The sequence below is a fragment of the Lipotes vexillifer genome, unplaced genomic scaffold, assembly GCF_000442215.2.
Source record: "Lipotes vexillifer unplaced genomic scaffold, Lipotes_vexillifer_v1.1 scaffold268, whole genome shotgun sequence".
Classification (NCBI taxonomy): domain Eukaryota; kingdom Metazoa; phylum Chordata; class Mammalia; order Artiodactyla; family Lipotidae; genus Lipotes; species Lipotes vexillifer.
The window spans coordinates 810,741-833,461 of NW_006796561.1; the positions used below are offsets into that span (position 1 = coordinate 810,741).

Genomic DNA, 22,721 nt, shown 5'->3' on the forward strand with positions numbered 1-22,721 from the left:
TCATTCTTTCATTTGCTCAAGTCAAAAAAATAAAATAATAATAATAATAATAATAATAATAATAATAATAATGGAGTGATCCTTGACTTCCCTTTCTCACAACTTTAAATGTATATCCAGCTGTGTTTTCAAATATTTCCTGTATATCCAACCACGTCCCACCATTTTCACAGCTACCACCCTGGTCCAAGCCACTGACTTCTCTCACCTGGATTATCCTAATTGAGCTGCCTGCTTCATCTCTATACATAGCATCAGAAGTGACTCTTAAAACTTAAATGTTCTCATTCCTGTACTCAGAACCCTCCAGCAGTTCTCTGTCTCACTAAGTAAAAATCAGAATCTTTCAGTGGCCTAATGAGGCCTTACATGAGAAGACCTCATCTCCCCCTTGCTGTTTCTTTCATTCTGCTCCAGCCATACAGCCTCCTTGCTCTGCCTCAAACATGCCGTGCATGCTCCCAACTGAGAGCCTTTACACTTGTTCCTCCTGCCTAGAACTTTCTCCCTGAAGATATTCCACGTAATTTTACTTCATCACTTAAATTATTTCAGTCCTTGCTCAGATGTCACCTTCCAGGTCAGGCCTTTCCTGACCCCCGTATATAAAACAGCAACCCCACTCCTACCCCCAGCACTCCCCATGCACCCTGCTATGCATTTTTTTCCTCCTCTATAGCCCTTTTTACCATCTGACATTACATTTTGCTTACTTACTATGTGGGCCCCCCACTAAAATGTAAGTTCCATCAGGTAGAGACTTGTTTTACTTCTGAATTTACAGAACAGTACTTATTAAAAATAGGCCATTGTAATATTTTAATAAATGTGTGTACAGATGGATGGATAAGGGATTTGCTCCAAGTCACATAGCCGGTTGTTGCTATTAGAATGTTCAAGTGTGTAGATATCTGTCCCCAGTTCTTTCTAGTATCACTGCGCAGTATTGCCTTTTCTTTAACTTGACTTTAATTTTAAGCTTGATCTTACCCATATTCCCTGGAGTTCGGCCTTTCTTTTGACGCCTCTGCAGGGCTTTGTAAATAAACTCACACTCCTATTCTTGCTCCTCCCCCCTCCCTTCTCTTTCACCTCTGCTCAGGCTTTGTTACAGGCTTTGTTAATTAATCAGTGTAGCACTTATTAAGCACTGGGTCAAATGCCTAGCACTGCCATATCCTGTGAGAAATGTAACAGAAGCAGATGGAAAACATACCGTTCTTTGAGTTGGATATTTAGTTAGCCCCTTCTTCTCCATAGTTTTTGTGCTCTCTCAGTTCCAGTCATCTGTGATCTTTTCTGGCCTTCTGCCTTAGGCAGTCCTTTTGGTCCCTGCCTTGGAAATTAGTCCATAATTTACCCTCATTTGGGCTTCACAGTAACCCAGCTGCAGCAGGGCGCAAGTAAGAAAAGATGTTCCAAAGAGAAATTGATGGGACTTCCCTGGCGGTCCAGGGGTTAAGACTCTACGCTCCCACTGCAGGGGGGTGTAGGTTTGATCCCTGCTCAGGGAACTACGATCCTGAATGCTGTGCGGTGCCAGCAAAGGGAAATAAAAAAGCAAAGAGACATTGATGAAGTTACTCCTACACAGAGACTCAGAGAAAGTATGAGAGACGCAGGAGAAAGAAGCATGAAGTGGAAGTAGGAATGAATAGCAGTAGAGAATGTTACCGATGGAGAATTACATGACAAAAAAAAAAATCTAAAGTCTGTGACCAAGTGCGTGTGAAAATAGATACATGTGAGACCTGTGAAGTGTAGTGTGTCAAGCTAAAACAATCTAATAAGAAACATTAAAGCAGTTGTATTGATTTGTGTATTTGTTTCAGGCTTGTTCAGTGTTTATTTACTAGGTGCTGTCAAACTGTAATCTCCAAATATTTTCTTTAATTTCCAGGCTTTTGCAGAGATGCTAAGAGTGAACAAAAATTTGAAGAGCTTAAATATGGAGTCCAACTTTATTACAGGAGCTGGGATTCTAGCACTGATTGATGCTTTGAGAGATAATGAAACCCTGGCTGAGCTGAAAATCGACAATCAGGTTGGTGATGTACAGCAGCAGCTTTGAGGAAACTACAGCCCACACTCTGTGCAGGGCTTGGGGACTCAGGAGGTGGGTGGGAGGAGGGCTTTCAGGGAACCCTTGGGAAGGTGGTCCTGAAAAGGGATGAAAGAACATTTGGGGCATCCAGAATATTAACTTAATGCATAGAAAGGTATACAAGCAACTCTCCCTGGTTGGTCTTAAGAGAATTTAGATGGCTGGCTGTTTTGAACTGTAATAATTCTTACAGGTGACAGTCCATCCTCAAATTTTTCAGCTCTTCAGTGGCAAGATCCACATAATAGAATTTTTGCATCTGTAGCATGTCAGTCCCAGACACAGCAGGTGAACAGAATAGGCTCAGTGGAAAACAGAAAACTCCAGTACCCAGGTTACCCAGAGACACATACTCCTATGCAGCCACATTCAGTGCTGACACTGTAAGATAATGCTGGGTCACCCATGCCAGAAGCACTTTTCTTTAAAGAAGCAGAGAAATATACATGTTAGAGGTGTTTCCATCCAGAGTGGTAATTAACTAAAAATAAAACAACATTACACATTTGACTAAAACACTTCAGTCTATTTTATTTGAAAAATAACTTATTATTTTAAAAAAATATGTGGTAAATGACTCCCATAATCCTTCAAAGTAAGTAAATTTTGTAGATTATGAAGGTAGAAAGAAGAGTTATATCTTAATATTTAACCAGAATGCTATTTAATCAATGTTTCCAATTTTTTTATTGAGATATAATTCACTTACCATAAAATTTACTCTTTTAAAGTATACAATTAAATGGTTTTTAGTATATTCATAGAGTTGTGCAACCATCACCACCGTCTAACTCCAGAGCATCTTCATCGCCCCAAAAAGAAACTCCACACCCATCAGCAGTCACTTCCTAGTCGCCCTTCCCACCAGCCCCTGGCAACCACGAATCTACTGTCTCTATGCATTTGCCTATTTTGGACAGTTCATATCAATGGAGTTATGTAATATGTGACCTTTTGTGTCTTCCTTCTTTCACTTAGCAAAATGTTAAGGAGGTTTATTCATGTTGTAGCATATATCAGTACCTGTTCCTTTTTATGGCTGAATAATCTGTTATACTTGGGTTGTTTCCACTTTTCAAATTGTACAGATATGCTGCTGTGAACATTCATGTACAGATTCTTATATGAATATATGTTTTCACTTCTCATGGGTATATACCTAGGAGTGGAAATGCTGAGTCATATGGTAACTCTGTGTTTAACCTTTTGAGAAATAGCCGAATTGTTTTCCATAACAGTTGTACCATTTTACATTCCTGCCAGCATGCCTAAAGCTCCCAATTTTTCCATATCCTTGCTAACACTTACTATCGTCTGTCTTTTTTTTTTTTTTTTTTCGGTACGCGGGCCTCTCACTGTTGTGGCCTCTCCCGTTGTGGAGCGCAGGCTCAGCGGCCATGACTCATGGCCCCAGCCGCTCCGCGGCATGTGGGATCCTCCCGGACTGGGGCACGAACCCGTGTCCGCTGCATCGGCAGGTGGACTCTCAACCACTGCACCACCAGGGAAGCCCCTATCGTCTGTCTTTTTGATTATAGTCATCCTAGTGGGTATGAAGTGGTCTCTCACTGTAATAATCCACATTTTTTTGATGTCTGTATGATCATACACTAAACTTACATTTTTGTTTCTCTTATGTATGGTGTAAGACTTGGGAAAACTTTTAAGGAATCAGCATGTACCTGAAAAAGTATTTTGATCTAGCTCATTAATACTATTCTTTATTTTCAATTATTCCAGAGGCAGCAGTTGGGGACGGCTGTAGAATTGGAAATGGCCAAGATGCTTGAGGAAAATACCAATATCCTTAAATTTGGGTATCAGTTTACGCAGCAGGGACCCCGAACCAGGGCAGCTAATGCTATAACAAAAAATAATGACTTAGGTAAGACATATTCGGTGTGAAACTGAATTTCTGAATTGTATCATTAAGCTAATGTATTGGAGGGACTTTTTTTAAAATACATTTTTACACAGGAAGATTACTTGGCCTTTGTTTCTAAAATCCACAGAGTCCTTTATAATACTCACTGAATTATAGTTCAGTTTAAATGAGGTTGTAGTGATTATAGGTTAGTGGGTGACAACCTATTTCACAGCTTTTAGTGAAATAGTTTTCTACAACAAACATAAAAAATGCTTCCCTAAAAAATATTTTGTTCTCAATTACAAGTCACCTCTTGGAGCTAGTAAAACAAAGATTTCAATGTTACAGGAAAGTTTTGCCCTTTTGATCAAAGGCCTAGATAGAAATTCAGTTTTATATGGTAAAATATAAAATAATTATAGTTTTTTAAAAATATTTATTATCCATTTGGTTGCTTCGGGTCTCAGTTGCAGCAGGAGGGCTCCTTAGCTGCGGCTCGCTGGCCTCCCAGCTCCCAGATGCAGCATGAGGGCTCCTTAGTTGAGGCAAGTGGGCTCCCCAGTTGCGGCTTGTGGGCTCCCCAGCTGCAGCTTGCCAGTTCCTTGGTTGTGGCATGCGAACTCCTAGCTGCAGCATGCATGTGGGATCCACTTCCCGGACCAGTGATTGAACCCAGGCCCCCTGCATTGGGAGCGTGGAGTCCCAAGCACTGCGCCACCAGGGAATTCCCTAAAATAGTTTTAACCTGAGTTTTAAGTTTGGTGTTTGTCATTGAAGTACTTTAAAAAATGCATTTAGACAAGAATTAAAATAATACTTCTTAAAGTGAGTCACATTTCACCGTTATGCAGTTCTTTTAGGCTTTGGCCATATTTGAGTTTGCAGTTTTTTAAAGATTTCTGGAGTAGAACTACAGTCTCATTCCTTTAATCCAGATCACTGTGAAAAGTATTAGTTCAGACCCTTTCTGTCCTTTGATGACTAGTTTCCCATGGAAGATTTTAGCCTCTTGCTTTTTAAAAGAGAAATTTGGTGTGTTTTGGTGTATTGTTGATTTTAGATGTAGTTTGCAAGGTCATGCTGATATTTTAGTGTTGCTTCATTCGTTGGCTTCTATTTTTTTTTCCTTCAGGAATTTAATTTTGCTTTTTAGAGTAGTGTTTCTCAAGTCTAACTGAACTTCATAAATAGAGAACCTTAACGTATACATTATTGGCTCTAAAAAGTTAGTTTTTTACTTACTAGGTTATGCTTCATTGTAATAGCCTATTTTCAAAGACTTTAAGCTTTTGGAGGTCAGGGGCCATGTGTATCTGGTGAATTCACAACTTTCTTTAAAACCATGCATGCTAATAGTAGGTACTTAATATTTATTAAGTAAAAAAAGAAAGTAGTAGAATTTGAATCCTGGTTAAAGTTGAAATTTTCTGGTAACTAAGCAGCTATAAACTTAAGCCAGAAGTGTCTCCATTCTTCCTTTCCTCAGAGACCACCTTAGCTGTCCCAGGATCCCACCGACATATTTGTAGCCCTAGCCCTGTCTGTCAGCTGTGCCCCTCCCCAAGGAGGCGGTGCCGGCGAGCAGCAGAGTGAGAGTCTGCACGTGCACATCCCTGCATGTGAAAGGGATGCCAGCCTTTCAGGGCCTCAGCAGTTGTGCTCTTCTGTGAGCCTGTTATGCCAGGTGCTTTGCCCAGATCTTTCTAAGAAAAGAGGGCCTAATGTTAGAGCAAGGAAGATTTTGGCAGATGGAAGGTGAGGGGAGCAGATGAAAACAGTTCCCTCGGCTGCTTTATGTCAACACTGAGCAGTCGAGGAGCTGCTGTGCATAGGCGTGTGTAATAGAGGATGAGGAGGCCGTGTTGAAGAAGGTGCAGTCTGACACAAAGCAGAGGTGAGAAGCGGCACACAGCTGTGTGCTGGCTGCTCTCGAGACAAGCTGCCCGCCCTCCCCATGCTGTTCACTCTGATCCAAACCAGATCTTCAGACATGGGTCTTAGGCATGAAATGAGAATAAGAACATTCCTGGAGTGAGGAATTACATGAATAAAAGCTCAAATTTGAGAGTAAGCAAGTTATTTATGTGCTGAAGACAGCCTGCAGATTTTGAGAACTGACTCTCATAACAGGATGCAGGATCCAGAATAAACTTTCAACAAGCACTTGCTATTTGAAGCTAACGGAATAAAAAAAAAATTATTTCAGCGGATTAAGAGGGAATGCTGATAGAAGGCACTAAAATTACATGGTAAGGAACTTAGATTCCTTTGGACTTTATGTGGAGGCATTTGAGAGCCATTATAAGCCACTGAGTGCATGATTAAAATGATACTTCAAAAACACTATTCTTATTACTCTTCTGGAGATAGAGAAGAAATGAGATTAGTTAGGATTTATTGGCAATTGACTAATCATGAAGTATCGAGAACTTATGTTAGTGGAGTGGATTTTGGAAAGAAATTGCCAATGAATTGTTAATAGGGCCGAATTTATCAGTCTTTCATCCACAGGATGAACTGAAGAATTGCTGAGGTAACAAGTGGGCACAAAGTGAGGAAGAGGGGTCGGAAGTGCTCTTTGCCCGCCCCCCTCTGCCGTGCTGTGTCACAGCACCAGCAGCCGGCCCTCCATCCACCTTCAGCTGGATTTGCTTCTTAGCCCTGCACTTAGATCTCTGCCTGTGGATCAAGGTGGCAAGCCCAAAGACCGTCTTCTTACTTGCATTCTAGTATGCGGTAACTGGACAGAGATATTGGAGCACAAGACTTGAAACTTGTACAGCATCTCTGGGGCGTATAGTTTTTCTTCACCTTGCAAATGGGGCTACATCAGAGCTTTAGTGTTCTGATTTTGATACTGTCTTTCCCTCTCTCATTGTTTTCTTAGTCTCAACTTTTCATTGGAATAATCCTACGTACTCGCCATCTCTTCAGCTAAGGAGTATCATGGCTATAACAGCAAAGAGGTTATATGGTGTACGTGCAATATTCTATTGAACTTTGTCTCACGTTACTATCTTTACACTAGCTAACTACATAATTAATTTTCTATACTTTTTTTGTTTGTTCCATCTGTCCTACTGATCTTGTTTATAATGTGCATTTTTTAAATAACATGCTTTTTAACATCTGAAATGGTCTGCCAATAACATCCAAACACTACTGCAATTCAAAATTTTCTTGGAAATGTTCTACCCTAAAGAATTATGTGCTTTGCCTTTCAGATATATCCATGTTCTTCAGATATCCATATACATGAATTAAGTTTGTATTTGAGGACTCAATTCTCCATTTGATTTATTCCCCTAATATTTCAGTAAATACATGAAACTTGTTCATTAACACGGACTGAAATTAGAGTTGGGGTGCGCCTAGTTCAATAAGTATAAAAATGTTCATGGGGACCTGATACTTCAGTCCTCCTGGTTTTTATTTTCTGGACAAGCTTTTATGTGCATCACTTGACTGTCCAGTCTCATCTCTTGAAGGCCAGTGAACAGAAGCCAGCAGTCAGAATAGCATGAGAGCAGAATTCGTAGCCTGGCCAGGAGGCCAGTGCACCTGTTAGCTTTTCATTCCTCTGTTAAAACAGCCAGTTCAGGCTGAACAAAGGCAGGTGTCTTCCTACTTGCTTCCATAGAAGAGAGTATAGAAATTAATAGACCAACAATGTAACTTAAACAGAGGAACTTACTGGTTAGAGTATCAAAACCAATTATGTATACATGCAAATCCTCTAGCTTTATAAAAGCTAAATTGACTTTCCTCATCCCGAAAAGATGGCTGACCTCAGGACCATCCCGTGACCCAACTGTGGTGGGTGATGAGGCTGAGTACCCTTCACTGAATGTTTTCTATATTAACACTACACTAAGCAGACTTTACTCGCACAGCCGTGAGGTACAGGTATCATTATCCCCTGTTACAGAGGATGAGTTGGGGCTCAGAGAAGTTACCTTACTTGCCAAAGAGCAAACCATAAAAAGCAACAGATTCCCACGCTTGCTGACTCCAGAACCTGTGTTCGTTTTCTTCTCTAAATAGGAGTTGCCACAATGCTGAGGAGCCCTGACCTGGTGGCTCTCAGCAAATATTCTCTGGTAGCTGACAGGTGAGAGTGAAGGTAGCAAGACCCTGACGCTGAAGACTTTGCCCTGCTGCTAGTGAGCACAGCCGAGTGGCTCAGGGTCACCGGCCCGGGAAGAGGCTGGGGGTCCTCAGATGTGCACCTTTGTTTACTCCATTAACTGGACTAGCTGACCAACCACTGTGGCTGCCCAAGTTTATGGTAGCGAGATGTGACATCATCACGTTACCAGGGTCTAAGATCTTCATTACTTTGCATTTGTTGTTTTCTCAGAGCCCTGAACTGGCTCATTTTGTAGGAGATAAGAGAAGGAAAATTTGGAGAGCAGTAGCAGCAAGTCACTTACCTTTGAAACTGATAATACTATTTTTGGTATGTTCTTGCACAAACTGAGGAATTAATCAGAAGAGCATGCAAATAGTTAAGTTTAATACTTTCTAATCTCAGCTGCCTGAATGTCATTTCAAAATTTAATACAGTAAGTTATTAATCATTTTTTAATGGAGGTATAAATTTTAATACACAAATGAGACAGGCACAGTGACTTGAAGGTGACTGCTGACCATTCTGTTGTAGATTTCTAATGTTACTGCTGTGTAAGCACAGCTGAGCTTAGCCCCTCAGTTCTTAACAGGTAAGTAACCATGGTGAAGGATGTGAGTTTTTTATTTTAATGGCCGTCTGAACTGCAAATGGACAACTCATTTTTGTACAACTAACTGGATCACACAGAAACTTGTCACAAGCAAATTAACATTGTACAAACTAACAGGGATTTCTAACATTCTTTATTTTTCTCATAGTTCGCAAGAGACGAGTTGAAGGAGACCACCAGTAAGTCTGCCAACATGTAATCTTTGGAAGACTTCGAAAGTTTGCCAAGGGCCCGTGTTGTGATATCAGATGTAAAATTTTCCTCGGGAGAAGGGAAAAGACTGGAAATTCTTTTTTTTTTTTTTAACTACATGTATCTTTTATCTAGTTTAAGTTGTTACCAGTTTCAGATTGTAAATCACTAGTAGGTGATATTTTGTATTCTAAAGCATTATTTCTACTTTCTGCTAAAATCAATTTTAATTTAGCTTAATTAAATGGTTTATGATGAGTCTTGGGTTAAAAAAATACAATTATAAAAAAGTTTAGGAAGTCATTTATGTAGAATAATATGAACATTCTAAGGACCAATCTTTTTTTTAAGTCAAAAAGGGACATTGCTGATGTCAGAATTGTTGTTGCACCTCTTAGGTACAAGGAACTTCAAAGCTTTCCTTATTCCATGGCAAGGAGACTTTTCCAAGTTTCAGAACACATGAACTTGGCAAGAGTATGGTTTTTGCTTCTATCAAGAAAGCGAAATGCCAGCATTTTAAAACAGATGACTCAAAACCTGGTCATCTGTTTTGGAGTCAAAGCAGATATCTAGGAGAGAGGAAGCAGTCTCCTGTGCATTCCACGGCACGGCACCTGTCCAAGGTGTCTCAGCAACACCTACAGGTTTTTTCAGCAAAGTCATCAGCTTGGCCAGGTTACACACTTTGTTTAAAAGTATAGTTAGGTCTAAATTCATTACCGTTTTTCATTGTAATAATGTGGGCATTATTAAATTTTTGTGAAAGCTCATAGTAAAAAAAAAAAGCATCTGAGTAGGAAAGCTATTTTTTTCTTCCCTGTAAAAGGCATACAGCCAACTCTCAGTTATTTAGGGTAAAAGCAAAAAGAAAGCTGTTGTTAAACACATGAAATCAAAGTTAATAAATGGTGGAAGATTAAGTCTGAGGAGCATGCAAAACGGTCCTTTAAATTGATGGTTACTGATGGTAAATTAGAAACTGGCCTGGGTATAAATTAAGAGCTGCACAGGATAGTGAGACGTTCCTATATGCAACACAGAATTGTCTGAATGGCATATAATCACCACTCGCTACAGATTTTCCCAACCAATAAGGAAAATGGCTGCTAGATAAATCTAACTTTTATTATCTGTTTCCTTTCATCTTGTACTTTTTGGTCTACATTGTATAAAAGCAATTTCTCATAACACAAGCTGTCTTCCTATCCTTCAAAGTATTAAGGTGAACAGTTAAACGGTGGTCCTGTGGTGGGAAGACTACTCCAGATCCAATAGTATGATAGACAGTTTGGGCCTGCATTCATGTCCTGTTTCAGGGCAGCCCCGGAGCAGGAGATGGCAGAGGCGTTACAGCTGCAGACGACAGGGGCAAAGGAGTCTGAGCAGTCCTGGCCTTGACAATTCAGGCCTGGTGTATCACTTACAGGGAGATTTTTCTAAAGGAGGAATCTCCTTCCAGAATAGGGGAGAGGTCTATTGTTAATTTTTTTAAACTTCTTGAAATTGAATTATTATAATATGTCTGCTCCTTTGTCTTAGGTTGGACAGTTTATCTCATGAGCTAGGCAGCTCCTTGCATGCTACAGTAATAAGCCTTCTTAACAGGCAAAAGCTTTCCTCATGAGGACTGAGTGTGTGTTTTTTTGGAATCAGTATCCATTGTTTGAAAGGGGCCAAAGACTGACTTTGCACTGTACTGCTATTCCCTTTCAGTTATAGGGTGCTGGAGGTTTTTCCAAGTTAGCAAGTCAAGCTCACTCTCGCTCGCTCTCGCTCGCTCTCTCCCTCTCTCCTTTCATAAATGACTTTGGAAATGCACTTGGTTTTAGAGACTGCACAGTTCCAGCAGGGTGGGGAGTCAGCATGGAGCAGCTGTACAGAGCTACCAGTACACTTTGAGCAAGGCTTCCTTGCTTGCCCTGCCCTGTAAGTCAGTCAGTAAATTGTTAAGTATGTTATTACCCTTTCCTCCCCAAAGCTTTTTTTTAAATATAGGTAGGTGGGCCCCACCTAAAATTGTGTGTTATACTTGGGGTAATATCTTTTCCACTTATTATTTATCAAAGTATGAAGAAGTTGAGTGTTTTCCTTGTACCATTCCAGTTCTGAGCTACAACAGTTCATTAAATAATTGAAGAAAAGATTTCATAATAAATAAGGGTGAACATTCATCTGACTAAATGCAGAAAATCTTTCAAGAATTGTAATTACAAGGGAGAAAACTGATGTTTACTTTGATCTTTAAAAATCTGGCACCTCTTACCCTTTTAGTAACTTTCAGTATTTCTCTAAAATTTTTTATAACAGGTTGGAGTTGTGAAATACTCTTGACTTTTAAACCAAAGATTTTCTAAGACTTTAAATTTTTGTAGTGTAACCAATGTAAACTTATCTGGTTATCTAAGCAAAGACTATTCTTTGCATTTTTAAATTGCTGTTTTTTAAAAAGCATTTAATTTCCCATTTTATAAAATTTTATATTCATATCGGAAGTTCTAATTCTTCCAGTTTGCATGAAATTGTATGTATTAAAAAATCAATATTAATAATATTGATATTATTAAAATGGATTTTGGTGCTGTATACTTGGAGCTAAAGCCTAGCAGAAGTCTAATTCATAGGTGAAATATATTTTCTAATGGTGCGGTGCCTGTCGTTTAAAAGACCAAATGAACATTTTGTGTTTAAAAAATTAGCAGATTGTTAGAGATCTTAAGGAGAATTACATCTTGATTGTTAAATTGCAGATTCTCGTTATTTGAATGAAATAATCCACATACTTTGTACAGTAGGTGTCCTCTGGAAAAGTTACATGTATAGAGCTTTGTATACTGTTTTTCTGTTGACAGCATCTGATATTTTTTCATTTAAAAAGGGGAGTCCATGGTATACTGAAAATTATAAAAGAAAAAATGTTTTGATAAAATGTTAGTCATGTTCTATTGTACATTATATTTAACCCTTGCTACCATTAAAATAAGATTAAATAATTCATGAGGTTTCATAAAATCTTTAAATTTTCGCTCTGTGCTCCCAGGACTGCCTCACTTTTTCCTTATAAAATCAGGAATCACTGTTACCTCCCAGCGGATACAAGGATCACTGTTTTTCTAGAATCCATAGCAATTTCCGTTCTCTGTAAGTTCAGTATTGTCCAGTTTTGCTCCTTCATTTCAAATGCCACTTCACTTAAAAAAATTTTTTTCTAGTTTTATTGAGATAATTGACATATAACATTGTATTAGTTTAAGGTGTATGACATAATGATTTGATATATGCACATACTGCAAAATGATTACCACAATAAGTTTAGTTAAACATCTATCACCTCACGTAGTTTTAAAAAATGTTTTTCCTTGTGATGAGAACTTTTAAGATCTATTCTCTTAGCAACTTTCAAATATGTAATACAGTATTATTAACTGTCATAACTATGCTGTACATTAGTCGTAGGACACATTCTCTTATAACTGGAAGTTTGTACCACTTGACCACCTTCACACATTTCACCCACTCCCCATGCCCCACCTCTGGCAACCACCACTCTGCTTACTGTATCTATGAATTTAATTTTTTTAGATTCTGATACGTGAGATGATACAATATTTATTTGTCTTTCTCTCTGACTTATTTAGCATAATGCCCTCAAGACCACTCCATTTTCGAACAGTATTAACTAAAGACCTGGCACCCACAAGAACCAAGCAAATTGGATGTGTCAGAGCACCTCCTATCAAGGGGCGTGAGTTCTTCAGTCTAAACATCTATAGAACCATCTTTTCCATCAGCTCCCGCTGAACATTAATGTTTCTGGCTGTTTCTCACCATACGACAGTTAATGTTTCTAGCTACTTCTCAGTCAAAGGAACTCTTCACAAATTTTTAAATTGAGAAAATTATATTTACAATAAGCAAAGATTTTTATATTCTTATGTCATTTTTTTTTTTTTTTTTTTCTTTTTTTTTTTTTTTTTTTCTTGCGGTCCGCGGGCCTCTCACTGTTGTGGCCTCTCCCGTTGCGGAGCACAGGCTCCGGACGCGCAGGCTCAGCGGCCATGGCTCACGGGCCCAGCCGCTTCACAGCATGTGGGATCTTCCCGGACCGGGGCACGAACCCGTGTTCCCTGCATTGGCAGGTGGACTCTCAACCACTGCGCCACCAGGGAAGCCCCTTATGTCATTTTAATGTCATTCTTTCTTATGTCATATTGATTTTTCTGCATTATAATTTAGTTCCGTAAGTCCCTATAAAAGCTGAAAAAATTGGAAATTTTTTTATAATAAAACATAACAGTTTGTTAATGCTGAACTCTAACCTGCAGTCTGATCATTCAGAGGAGCCAATCTTGTCAACCATTACCAAGTATTTTAGACAGCCTTCATTAACATATAAAGACTTTTACTTAGGACATCTGCTCTAGTGGCTAGATAAGAATAGATTGTAACACTGAAACACCACCAGCCATGTCTTGTTAGCATTGTTCAAGTTCGTACACTTTTAAGATAAACTCCCTTGGAGTCTACATATGTGAGGCTTAACTCCCTTTTCTACAGACTATCAATATGTTTTAAGTGCTGCAAAGTGATTAATAGGCCTAAAATTTTCCTGTCAGATATTGTAGTCCACTCAGAGAGTAAGGTTTAAGAACAGATTCTGGGTGCTTCTTGGTGGCTGTGTATAGCAATTTTTAGGAGTTTAAATTTCACCTTAACTCACAAAAGAAAAAAAGTCTTTGATTCAGTTGTTTAAACTTTTTAGATCTGTCTGCTTAAGAATTGTAAAACAAAAATTGTGAAAAAAAATTGCGCGCATACATGTGCGTTTACACACACACATAGCATAAAAACCTTTGTAATTCTGAATAAATGCCCACATTTTTTTTCAGTCTTTTGGATGAATTATATTTGGTTTTAGTTATGTTTAAAAGCTTGAAAATTACCTTTATAACAGTGCATCATTCTTTGTCACATGAAATTGGGCATTTAAATACATTTTTTAACTCTACTGCTATAAATGCTTTACTTTTTCAATTTTTATAAATATAAAAACTGAATTTTATACTGATACTTAAATATTACAAAATATTAATATTATTGGCTCTTATTAGCACAGTGAAAGTTCTTTTGAAAAATATGGACTATAGGCATTTAGAATTTACCACTTCATATTGGAATAAATAATTTCACTAAAGTTTATCAAATATACTGTAGACCTGGACTTTTTGGAAAATCCATTTAGTGCCTATGTTCTAAAGTTCATTCCTTACACACCTCTTAAGAACAAGTTTATTAATTTCCCTGAGTTATTCTTTCCTACCCTGTTAAGTTAAACCATATAAAACTGTCAATACGTGACCATTTATACCCACCCATAAAAATAGTAAGTTCATATGGTTCAATCTCATACCATCAGTACTCCGTCTGGTCTGTCCATAAAATCAAATTGAAAAAAAAAAAAAGAAAAAAAGGGCTTCCCTGGTGGCGCAGTGGTTAAGAGCCCGCCTGCTGATGTAGGGGACATGGGTTCGTGTTCCGGTCTGGGAAGATCCCACATGCCGCAGAGCGGCTGGGCCCGTGAGCCATGGCCGCTAAGCCTGTGCGTCTGCAACGGGAGAGGCCACAACAGTGAGAGGCCCGCGTACTGCAAAAAAAAAGAAACAGGGACCTATGATACAGTGCGTTCTGGGCCTGATGGGAGCCAATCCAGCTATTAAACTAGAGATTATTTTTGCAGTAAAACAAAGACATCTCTCATCAGTCACCTATATCCACCAACCAAAAGAAAATCAGCGCAACGTGTAATGGGTTTGAGGAAACTTTTAGGGATAAACATCAAATAACTGAATTTTGAAACTTAAATAATAACGAAATTCTCCTTGAATCTTTAGTGTTGACTGGCCTTCCAAGGATGGCTGTCGGGCTTATGTTCACATACGGGAAGTCTTGATGCCTGTTGGAGGCTCTGGTGCTTGCGTTGTCAGGTAACTCCAGCTCCTGTGAGTCTGAGTGGATGTGGTGCCAGGAGCTGTGGCTGTGAAAGACAGTGCCCTCATGCTCAGCCCAGTGGCACCCTGCTCCAAGCACCAAACAATGGGAGGGTCCACAATCCCCAAACATCTTTTGGCCTTCAAATATTAAGCTTTCCACCATGTCTACAAGGGTTGAGGGCCTCTAGGCTCAGCCCAACTGCCCTGTTGCTGAAGTAGCAGAGCCTCAAGGCCAGCCCTTATAAAGAACAGCTGACCTAATCTACAGATTTAATGTGATCCCTATCAAATTACCCATGACATTTTTCACAGAACTAGAACAAATAATCCTGAAATTTATATGAAACCATAAAAGACCCATAATTGCCAAAGCAGTCCTGAGGGAAAAGAACAAAGCAGAAGGCATAACCCTCCCAGGCTTCAGACAATACTACAAAGCTACAGTAATCAAAACAGTGTGGTACTGGCACAAAAACAGACATACATATCAGGGGAACAGAATAGAGAGCCCAGGAAAAAACCTACACACCTATGGTCAATTAGTCTTTGACAAAATAGGCAAGAATATAAAATGGGAAAAAGATGGTCTCTTCAACAAGTGGTTCTGGGAAAGCTGGACAGCTGCATGTAAATCAATGAAGTTAAAACACACCCTCACACCATGCACAAAAATAAACTCAAAATGGCTTAAAGACTTAAACATAAGATATGACACCATAAAACTCCTAGAAGAGAACACAGGCAAAACATTCTCTGACAAAAATCATACCAATGTTTTCTTAGGTCAGTCTCCCAGGGCACCAGAAATTAAAAACAAAAATAGACAAATGGGACCTAGTCAAACTTAAAGCTTTTGCACAGAAAAGGAAACCATAAACAAAAAAGCCTAAGGGCTGGGAGAAAATGTCTGCAAATGATGTGACCAACAAGGGCTTAATTTACAAAATATACAAACAGCTCATACAACTCAACAACAACAACAAAACAACCCAATCGAAAAGTGGGCAGAAGACCTAAATAGACATTTCTCCAAAGAAGACATACAGATGGCCAATAGGCACATGAAAAGATGCTCAAAATCACTAATTATTAGAGAAATGCAAGTCAGAACTACAGTGAGGTACCACATCACACCAGTCAGAATGGCCATCGTTAAAGTCTACAAACAGCAAAGGCTGGAAAGGGTGTGGAGAAAAGGGAACCCTCCTACACTGTTGGTGGGAATGTAAACTGGTGCAGCCACTATGGAAAACAGTATGGAGTTTCCTCAAAAAACTAAAAATAGAGTTGATGTATGATCCAGCAATCTCACTCCTGGGCATATACCCAGATGAAACTAATTCGAAAAGATACATGCACCCCTATGTTCATAGCAGCACTATTCACAATAGCCAAGACATGGAAAAACCTAAATGAATGAATGGATAAAGAAGATATACAATGGACTATTAGCCATCAGGAAGAATGAAATAATGCCATTTGCAGCTCAATAGACTTGAGGTTGCCAAGGGGTTTGGAGGGATAGGAAAGGGAAGGAATGGGAGTTTGGGATTAGCAGAGGCAAACTATTATATATAGGATGGATAAAAAACAAGATCCTACTATATAGCACAGGGAATTATATTCAATATCCTGTGACAAACCATAACGGAAAAGAATGTGAAAAAGTATATATATACATATGTATAAGTGAGTCACTTTGCTGTACAGAAGAAATTAACACAACATTGTGTATCAACTTTACTTCAATAAAATTTAAAAAAAAAAGAATAGCCGACTTTATGATTGAACTGTGCTAGTACTTCTCAGCATTCTGGATGAGTCTCTAAGTGGCCTTTCTGGAGCGGGTGCTAATTATGTCTGTGTTTACTGCACAACTATGAAATTATACTTTAAAAATATAAAAGGGAGGGAAATATAATGTATATCCAGGTTTTCTGCGTGGTAAGATGATGGGCCATTTCCTTTTCTTTGACCATTTCTATTTAACAAAAGATTTCTAAAAAAACATCTAATTAGTATTCAACTCTCAGAGGTAGAGGAATATAAACATTAAATAATGAAGAATTTACATGGTCAAGTCCAAATCCCATCAAGTTGAGCAAACTGACTTCAGAGAAGTTGAATAACTTCCCCAAGATAATATCATTGGCTTGTTCATTCAATAAATACTTTTTATGCACCTATTATGTTCCAGCTACTGCAACAGTCACAAAGCTAGAAGTCAAATCTAGTGTTTTGTTTCCCACTGCTCTTTTTTCTCTAAACCTTTTGGTGACCATTTCTCTCAGGTATTTTGGGTGTCTTTCTCCATAAGGTCACTAATGTATCTGTTCAGCAGTGTGACTGCTGTGCAAATAACTTCCTGACTCTTGTCTCAAAAATGTTTTTGTTTTTGTTTTTAACTTAAGAAAAAGCTTTGGACAGAGGCCTTAAGTTCTAACTCAGCTTCCATGTCTGTAAAATGAGAATAACAGCAGCTGCCCTTTGAGTTGTTCTGAGGATTAGAACCGGTAAGGCCCATGCAGCACCTGGCAAAGCACTGAGTCTCCAGCGAGCCCTCCTGTGCTGGACCTGCTCGGACAAGGAAACCCAAGACCCAGAGCAAACAGTTACCATTTTGGGAAGAATGTATTTTCTAAAGTCACAGACTTGCTTCTGAACATTTTTTAACCACAACTAGGATTATGCAAAAGCAACTCAATTCCTCCCTTCAATCAAAACAAGTCATTTCATCATTGTTTTAAAACAAACAGTTGAAAACCATACTTACAGCAAGCATGCATTTCATGCTTCAGTCATCCTCTTCTTTGCCGCCTGCTTTCCTCTTTCTGGAGGGTTCACCTCCTGAACAGATATGAGAGAGAAGGTGTAAAATTTAATACTGAACGTTTCTGGAAATTTTGTCTTAAGTAGTTCTGAGTTGATAGGGGAGCTAGCCCTTCATGTTAGAACCCTACCCACCAGCTGTGACCTTGTCCACAAACACTGTCTCTACAGGTCAGACAAGGGGAGCCTGGGCTTCCCTGGGCAGCAGTCAGGGCTCAGGGACACCTCACTCTATCCTGACGGGGATTCTGCTCATTATTACTTGAAATACGTACCTCTGCTTCCTTCACTTTCTCTATATAAAATTCAGTATTTTAAAGCCTGTCAATTTTTTAAAAAGGACTGCTTGTGTTTTATGTGCTTTTTCAGTAAGCTTTCCAAGTTTTAAATATATTTTTTTCACATGAAAAATTAGTGCTTCCATTACACAGTAAGGCCGATTTCTATTACTGAGATGTTTCCTCTGATCTGTAACTCCAAACCCATAGCGGAGCATGTTAAGTGTTCAGAAAACACTGGATGAATGAATATGGCACAATGGCAACAACACAGTGATTTGCTTGTGTAATTAAGACTTACATTTTCTTTGCACTTGTGCTCTTATAAGTGGAAAAGGAAATAATTAAAGGAAAATAATTTTAACAACATGGAAATGAACTAGCCCTCCACTATTATCATACCCATGATGAAGGCGAGAGGCCCCTTGCTCTACTGTACTCAGCTACTTCTAATTCTCTGGTCAAGCCCTGGTGTCTCAGCCATGTGTCTTTTCTCACAGGCCTCTCCATCCTCTGGCATGTCCACCCTAACGCTCTTCCTTCAGCAACCAGCAAGAACGCACCTGCTCTGGGTTGTCTTGCACAGGTGTCAGGCCCTCCTCTGGGCCACGTCTAGGCTTATTACTGCATTCATCTCACTGAGTTACAGGGAGGTGTGTAGACATCTTTCTGTGCTCCAGGGCTGTGAGCTCCTCTTCATTCCAGGAGTTGACTTGTGGCTACAGGGCAAACCCCTTCAGACTGAATAAATTTGGTTTTACCCCATCACTGGTAAGCTTCTTTGCTCTCAGCGATCTTTGAGCCTTATCTTCATCTGGTCCCTCATCACTCTCTGAAGAATAGATTCTGGCCCTCTCCTCTGAAAGCAAAGGGACTTTAGATACGGGATTGACCTTCAAAGATGAAGACCCATTTATTCCTGAATTTTTCTACTCTTGAATATTGCTACTTCCCACCATATATTTCCCTTGAGGAGCCAACAATTTTTTAAAGTTTTCATAAAGAAGTATGTACAGCTTTCAAACATGCTTAAATGACTTAGACTGGAGAGGTTTTTCCTTCAGAGAGATTGTCTGATCATTTTTAAATATCCGAGGGGCTTCGTGCACACATTTAAAAAAAAAATTATTTTATTTATTTCTTATTTTTGGTTGCATTGGGTCTTCGTAGCTGTGCGCGGGCTTTCTCTAGTTGTGGCAAGCAGGGGCTACTCTTCAGTGTGGTGCACAGGCTTCTCATTGCGGTGGCTTCTCTTGTTGTGGAACATGGGCTCTAGGCACACGGGCTTCACTAGTTGTGACATGCGGGCTCAGTAGTTGTGGCACGCGGGCTCAGTAGTTGTGGTTCCCAGGCTCTAGAGCGCAGGCTCAGTAGTTGTGGCGCACGAGCTTAGTTGCTCCGCAGCATGTGGGATCTTCCCGGACCAGGGCTCAAACCTGTGTCCCCTGCATTGGCAGGCAGATTCTTAACCACTGCGCCACCAGGGAAGCCTGGGTTATATTTTTAAATTACTAGTTTCCCTCTGAAATCTCACAGATTGGAGAGAGAATACCTGAGGGTCCGGATTGCTGTATCTCACCATCAGCCATTGACTATGACAATTACTGTGGTTAACCACATGCTTAGAAGGTTAAGCAGGCTCCCTGATAACCACAAGAAATAAAACAGCTGTGACAATAAGAAATGATGAATTAACATTCTGGAAAGCACAGTTCTTAATACCCCAAACAATCCCCGGATAAATCTCAGCCAACATACCTTAACCATCTCTGTGCGCTGGCATTCAGGATCACGACCAGCCATTGGTAAGATTCTAATCTTCTGTGTCCTCGAGCATCTATTAGCAAGTAGCAGGGTCATCTTTCTATGTGTGGCATAGTCTGTAGCATGAGGTCTGCAGGAAACAGAAAAAAACGTCTCACTGTTTACAAAGAATATTTGGAGGCAATCATACCAACAGCAAACACAGTTGCGGACAATGACACACCAGCCCCTGCGGCAGCCCTTTCCTCTGGCGCATGCGCACACCAAGAGCATGCTCGCGATCGGCAGGCTTCCCAGGTAAACATCCCTGAAGGGAAGGGACACGCTGACCAGCAGAGCACCACAGACAGTCCAGGCCTCTTACCAGGTGCGTCAATCAATGTGAGTTAATAACCGGTCTTCTGGTTTGTACGGCGGGCTCATGTTGGTTTCCATAGCGTGAACTGGCTCCCTGAGGGACAGCAACTTGTTGCAAAGGTGAAAAATAGCATGGGAACCAAACCATGGGCCTTGGTGAGCTGCACCTCAAAATCAGGTCAATCAGGACTGAGGCGGGCTTTGTGCACAGCCAACCTCTCTGCCCTGTTGCTCTTTAACTGCCAAGTAGCCGTAGGTCACTATGAATAGTTACCTGAAGGTGAGTTTGGACTTAAAGATGGCTTGTCCCTGCAGACCAGTGTCTTCCCTAATGAACAGCTGGTTGTGATTGCCCTGCATCGGGGCCTTGTAAACATCAAACACCTCATTGCCTAAATGCAGGGACAGGCTGGAAACAAGAAATAGTTCAGTTATTAGTGTGGATATTTAACAAATCCTACAGCTTCCATTCTACCCTGTTAGCTGTTCTTAAAATGCTGTGGAACTGCAGGATCCTGTCCCATACTGAATTCATAAGAAAAACAAAGAAAAGATATTGGAAACAACTAACCTAAACTTTCAAAGTAAAAGGTGGTAAAATCCATCTTCCTTTCAACTTCAAATATAATTGTTTTTATCATTTTCCCAGTCTCTACCATTTCATTAGTAAAATAGAAACCATCTTTTCAAACATACCAATTTATAATGTCCAATAATCACAAATGGGCACTAAGATTAGGCTTTCATCTCAATAAGGTAGATACTGTGAATTTGATCACATCTTGGGTCTATTACTAGAGTATCCCAGTGCTGCACTGTGATCTTAACCTTATTTATTTCTCCCAGGTTTCCCAGGTAATGCCAGAGGCCTAGATCTTGTTAATTCTTTAATGAAAGACGATCCCAAAATACGGTCCTACGCAGAAAACTTCATTCATCCCAGGCCTCCCTCTGGGCATTTCCATACTCTTCAGGCATTTGTGCTCACCTTCCATCAGACCACTTGACTATCCGAGCATTGCTTTCTTTAATTTCATTTCCTTCTTTGTCCCAGCGTATCCTCCATCGTATAGTATTTTCTACCTGTTTCAAAACACAAAGGCATTAGAAAACCAGTGTTACTAACTGCATGCTCTTTTTTCAAGTGACCTATAATCATGTGCCAAGAATTCATAGATGGTAAGAGAATAAGCTCACCACAAAATAGTTGATTAGGCAACATGGAAACCTTCCTGCTACAGATACCTAGACATATTGGTTGAACTCAACAGACATTTTGTTTTAATCTTCACTGAGCTCCAGTTCATGGCAGTGGAAGCAAAAACTTTGGGGCCATATGAGGTAGGCGGTTACAGCTGAGATCTCTGTCTATTGCAGCCCAACTTGAAGGCTAAGAACCCAGAGAAAGGAGGACTAAAAAAGGACCCATTCGCCTAGTAAGATAGGGAAGCTCTGAGTATTAATTAAAAAAAGAATATACAATTAAGCAATAAACAACAGATTAAAACCTGTGACTTTTGCTTTACCCTACCCTTATGGTGGGGAACTCCAAATTACAAAAGTAGCATAAAAATGGATCCCGCCACGGCTACCACTGAATGAGCTTATTCAAAACCTGGTTAAAGGCAATGTCATCCCTGTGAGAGCAATGGTAGGGTTTTGCCATCCAGGCCTTCTCGAGGGGGACCACCTAATGACAAGGCCTATTTTCTGTGCATAACCTGAATTTCCATAAAGAGTCTGAGATACTCTTATTGTGGGAAGCTGCTTGAATCTATCCACAATAAAATGTGGAGGCAGTTCAGTATACCTAGCTACATTATTATTTATCCTGAAGGAAATAGCTAACAATTTTCAAGAATTTTTATCTTTACTGCTGTCGAAAAATTACAACCGCAAAAGAAAGGTTAAAAAAGTAACAATTCTACAAGGATTTTTTAAAAAGAATATATACCTTCTCCTCTAAAAATATTCTGAAACGATATTTAATTCCTTGTTCTAAGCAGTTATTTGTTGATTGTTTATGACAATAAACATAAAGATCATTTTATAAGCTGGTCTCAAATTGTTACCCCTGTGTTTTACTTTATAAAAGGAAAAACTCAAAAAAAACAAAACAAAACAAAACACAGGAATAAAGTGTGAAATGGTACCTTTAATTTTAACCTGGTTCTATCTTCTTCATCAAGCACTTCCTCATCTTCAAATTCATCTTCATAATACTGAGGATCAAAAGGCCTAAAAGTTGTTTTTTAATGTAGTATTAGCCATCTTTAGTATTGAATATAATTAATGTATAAAATAATAATCTTTACAACATGCACTAATATGTTAAAAAAATCACAGTAGACAAATAACTTCATGTAAAACTTCAAAAAGTATGCAAATTACTGTACTTCCTTGAAATTTGATTTTAAAACATATTACCTGAAATAAAATCCAAATGTGACTAATAGTTCAAAGTTTTTAAATTATATTTTTGTTCAGTGACGTATGTCCTCTAAAGTATAGGTGACACATGATCTATCTTTTCATATTTTTTAAGAAAAGTGTCATGTTTAATTGCATAAGAGCTTGCAATAGTGCACCATCGTGAAT

At 39.3% G+C, this 22,721-nt stretch overlaps 1 protein-coding gene across 1 annotated transcript in view; it reads left to right on the forward strand.

Annotated features, from left to right (window-relative positions):
* TMOD3 (tropomodulin 3) overlaps positions 1-11,834 on the forward strand; it is a 96,966-nt gene extending 85,132 nt beyond the window's left edge. The window contains exons 8-10 of the mRNA XM_007468717.1: positions 1,901-2,044; positions 3,845-3,989; positions 8,862-11,834. Of these exons, the coding sequence (XP_007468779.1) occupies positions 1,901-2,044; positions 3,845-3,989; positions 8,862-8,896 (324 nt within the window). The 3' untranslated portion in view covers positions 8,897-11,834. The remainder of the gene's footprint in view (positions 1-1,900; positions 2,045-3,844; positions 3,990-8,861) is intronic.
* Positions 11,835-22,721: the final 10,887 nt, after the last annotated feature.